Source organism: Pteropus vampyrus, unplaced genomic scaffold (assembly GCF_000151845.1).
Source record: "Pteropus vampyrus isolate Shadow unplaced genomic scaffold, Pvam_2.0 Scaffold198, whole genome shotgun sequence".
In the NCBI taxonomy this organism is placed as follows: Eukaryota; Metazoa; Chordata; class Mammalia; order Chiroptera; family Pteropodidae; genus Pteropus; species Pteropus vampyrus.
Window position 1 is genome coordinate 1,519,977 of NW_011888979.1, and position 4,730 is coordinate 1,524,706.

General features: G+C 34.7%; 1 protein-coding gene across 1 annotated transcript in view; it reads right to left on the reverse strand.

Moving 5' to 3' along the window:
• Nucleotides 1–553: 553 nt before the first annotated feature.
• The window catches only part of MED4 (mediator complex subunit 4), a 16,450-nt gene continuing 12,273 nt past the window's right edge, over nucleotides 554–4,730 (reverse strand). Inside the window, exons 6-7 of the mRNA XM_011372029.2 lie at nucleotides 3,124–3,255; nucleotides 554–1,256 (exon numbers count right to left, since the gene is read on the reverse strand). Of these exons, the coding sequence (XP_011370331.1) occupies nucleotides 1,084–1,256; nucleotides 3,124–3,255 (305 nt within the window). The 3' untranslated portion in view covers nucleotides 554–1,083. The remainder of the gene's footprint in view (nucleotides 1,257–3,123; nucleotides 3,256–4,730) is intronic.

A 4,730-nucleotide genomic window follows, 5' to 3' on the forward strand; every position in this document is an offset into this window, starting at 1 on the left:
ATATCTGGGTTAAATACTATTTTATCTTCTCCTTTGTGCTTTACTATATTTGCTAAATGTTCCACAAAGGATGTTGTGTTACTATTGCAGTCAGAAAAAAAAAATGTGACAATTGTCTAAATTTATCAATTGTCTAAAATTGGTAAGTCAAGATAAAATTGTATAACCATATATTTAAATATGGAGGTTAACCACTAGAGGTTAAAAGTAGATAAAAATGATTCTTTCTGGGAACTGCAATAAGAGGGAAGGTTAAGACAGACAATGTTTTATATTCTATAACCTTTGTTATAACATTCTAAGATCAAACATTATTATGGTAAGTTTTAAAAAATTATTTTAAAAAACCCCACTTCATTCCATATCTTCTAAGAAAATATGGCACTATGAGCCTTTGCGAAACCTACTAGTTGTGATTACTAGTTCAATTGTATTTATCACATCATGTTCATTCACACTCCAAAATTCTACTTAATGTATAAAATGCAACTGGATTTACAGAAATAATTTCTTACCTACACTGAAGGTATATTTTTTAAAAAAGCATACAAAGTACAAACAAAAGTTAGTTTATTTACAAAAATTACAAATAGTACAAATTGAGACAATTTCTCCTGTGCCTGTGACAGAAGCTAACAACCTTCACTTTCAATGATGGTTTTTGTTATTTTGGTATGATGTACATTCAGTGATCTACTGCTTTGTTGTTGTTGCTGCTGCTTCTCTAAATAATTCTAGGAGGCCTATTAGTGATATGTACATGAGTCATTTCCCTCAAATCTTATTTCCAGAACTACTATGTATAAGTCCAACACAACTGGAACAAACCTGGTAAGATAGCACTGAACTGAATAATCTTTTTTATAACAGTAAATTTTGATTATTCTCTATATATTCACCAAGTAGTTGATAATTGAAATCATGATTTTTGGCTTTAAAAACAAAGTCCACTGTGATTTTTTAATGGGCTACACAATTCTACTATAGCCAATATTACCTGGCTATTTTTACAGGCTTGCAATTGTTTAAGAAACAAAATTCCATGGTATTCAATTCTGTATGCTTTTTGTCTCCTATATCATTTTAATCAGAGTCACTACTACTGCTCGAGGAGTCTGTGGACATAACTTCTACGTCATCTTCATTTTCTTTATTGTGCCCAGGAGGTTCCAACAAAAAGTCATTACTGTGATTTGGTGGTAACATATTCATTGCCATGTCATTTGACTGCCAGGGATACTGTGGAGCAAGGACATCTGGAAGGAAAAAAGAAGCACATACGAGAACATTTCTACTAGTAATTAATTTTCTTCCAAATGACTCTTCTCTTCATGCAAATAATTTAAAATAAATATTTTTTAAAGCTAGAAATCAAAATACACATTTGGCCAAATTAATGAAGATCAAATTTATCAAGAAAAAGAGTGATGTTTTAGTAACTAGAACCTGTGTTTTATCTTTAAAAAATTCATACTTTATACCACAGTAACTAGTCAGTTGACATAATTTTTCCTTTGTAAGACAGTCACAATTACAAATATTTCTTCTATCTATATATTCCATACACACATATTAGATCATATGTTACTTTCTACATATTCTTTATAGTGTACTATAAGCAGCTAATATATATTAAACTACATATTACAGTTTAAACTGCTTTTTAAGCTTCAAACCCACTCTTCTCTCTGGACCCAGAACACATGTCCTTTGCCAGCAGCCACAATGTTAACACTTCATTAGTAGAGGGCACTGGGGACTCTACTGAGGAACAGGCTTCCTTCCTGGACCCAGTGTCACTCTTACTCTTGGTGCCTGGTTGGCCGCAGGACATCAAGCGGTGCTCGCCCCCAGCCAGTTTCAGTGGCACCCCAGAGGACAGTTTCCCAGTACGGGTGCACCCCAGAGGACGGTTTCCCAGTAAGTGTCACCATTTCCCCAAACGGTGGCTTTCTAGCAAGTCTCCCTGGAACCCAGAGGGTAATTTTCTATATGCCAGCTCTGGCCTGTGACACCTCATCTAACTTCTCTGCCATCCAGCAGGCCACAGCTATACCCACCTCTACCAAAGGTGCCATGATATGAACACGGGCCTTGGAATGGGGGTGGGGAGAAGCCTCTTCTCTGCTGGTTCCTTCCCTTGGGTACTCTGCCTTGGTCCCAGATGTAGTAGCTCCCCATATCTCTTATTCCTCTATTTTTAAAAAACAGTTCTCTTTACCCTATAATAATTAGTATCTTGTTACTATATTAGGTAATAATTCTTTAAATTTTCATTGTTCATATTGCTGATGTGGTTTCTGCCTCCTTACTAGACCCTGACTGGCACATGATAAGAATACAACCACAGTGAGAAAAATGAGGAGCTATCCAAGGAAACTAATGCACAGTGCAGTCCCAGTTTGTACTTATATAAATTAACAAAAATGCTTACAAAACATTTTTAGTAACACAGGGACATCCTTACAAAGAGATGTTAAGCAAAAACAGCATTATTCAGAACATGTTTCTAACAATGTAAATATTACAAGGGAAAAATGAAATAGGTAAAATACTAAAAGTGACTACTTAAAAGGGTAACTTTTTAACTTTGTAAATGCTCTACCAAATCAAAACAAGTCGCCTACAAAAGATAAAATATGAGAATGTAAAATAAATCTAAGAATAGCACAAACCTATATGTGAAACTTGAGGAAAGTTGAAGCTCACAATGAACCAAGTCTTACAGGTTATTTTATAAAGTTATTAAAAGCCTATAAAAAGCTTTGTTATTCATTTTGTTAACTTGGGGGTTTTTCAAGAGTATGTTCACTTTATAATTATTAAACTGAACATGTTATTTCTTACTGTTTATACAGTATGTTTCACAATTTTAAAAAAGCTGTGTTCCGAGCAATAAGAAGCACGATGCCTGAGGAAAATGGCGTATTAACAAGTGAGGAAAAAGTCAGTTTATTCTAATTTCAAAACCTCCATCTAGAACAGTCTTTAAACCAAAGCAAGTACAGAGCAGGATAAATTAGCAGAAAACCTAGCTATTAAAATGAGTTGGGCCTTGTATTTCGAATTTGTTCAGTGGCCAAACCTTGGCCTGTTTGAAAGCATTCTTCTAATTAACATTACCTGGCAATCTGCCTGCGGCAAGCGCATCCCCAGGTAAATGACCATTCACACCATTAGTGGAAGGATTGTTCATCTGACCCAATAATCCACTTCTCATCTCTAAATCAGTTGGGTATGGTCTCCGTGGGTCCCCTAAAATAACAAAAGACAAACAAAAACATACAAAAACCCAGACTTCTTTTAAGTCAATCACATACAAAATAAGCATTAATGCCTTCTCTGAAGTATTGATTTTCCTTGGTTCACTTTAAAAAACTCAAGTTACATATTCAGTTTTGGAATATGAAGGCCATCAATTGTTAAATATACTATTCTCTATATGAAAAAAAAAGAGAAAAGTCTGCCATTTTATTAGCAAACATTCCAAAGGACAAATTAAGGAAATTAAAATGATCTTGACTCTTTTAACTTACCTGAATTTTTTAGTATGAAAATGATGATTCATAGGAACAAAAAGATCTGAGGGAGAATAGATCATGACACACTTTTATGATAGAAGACATTGAATGCTTACTGGAAGGATTGTCTAAATTAAAATCTTTTTCTAACTAACCTCTTCCATCTTGTCACTTAAAGACTAATTCCTTAACTTAGTGGAATATCAGGAGCCAGTAATCTTTATTTCCAACCACGTAATTATACTAAGTGGCAGTTTTGGGTTGCTAAAAACTTGGCCAGATTTAGACCAACTTTTTGGTAATATTTCTCACAAACTCCAAGATTACTCATCTCAACACTGTAGTTACCCTTAGTGATTTTAGTATGGCAAAACACCACCATAGGGAATTACTGAGGATGACATAACCATCTTCCACTCCTCCCCAAAAGACTGCCGCTCTACCTTAGTGTCTCCATCTCATAAATGTTCTATCCACTGTCAATACAGTTGCAGCCCGTTACTCCCTTTGCTGTTTCTCATACTCCGGCTCTTTCTAGTCCTGTGTGTCTGCTGTTGGGTGCTCAGGGCTTCACCTTTATCACCGAAGAGTTTGATTTGCCTGTTTCCCAGGCTGCAGTCTTTGTGGAAATCCTAATGGCCCTAAAGTTGGCTTCTGGCTAGCTTGGGTTTTACAGGCATATAAACCTATAGCTTCAGAATCACACATATTATCTTGTACTCTTAAAAATTATTAATTATCATTTTTAAAAAAGGAAACACAGTCCCTAGTGGCAATGGCTTTGTAGAAAACCAAACTGATAAAACCTGTGACCTTTCTTTTAAAACCTTAAAGATGTGAAAACATGAGGCAGATGTTTCTAAGGATAAATACATTGTATATTTAAGTCTTTTTTTCCTATTTTTGTATATAGTCACTCAAGAATTTTCAAAACCACATATATCTAGTAAAAATAAAATTATTTTACCTGGAACCCAGGTCAGTGGGGCACACACAGCATTACTTGCACTAATCCGATGTGCGTACTTAATTATTTCTTCAGAGGAGATAGCACCTAGAGTCAAGAGGAGAGTGTAACATTTTAGCCTAGTAAACACAGAAGTTTATAAATGCATACACCATAGTTACATATAATACTTAAATTTTAAGTTATCTGAAAATAGAATAATCTGAGTTACCTACCTTCTCCAATAATACCTGGATGTATAT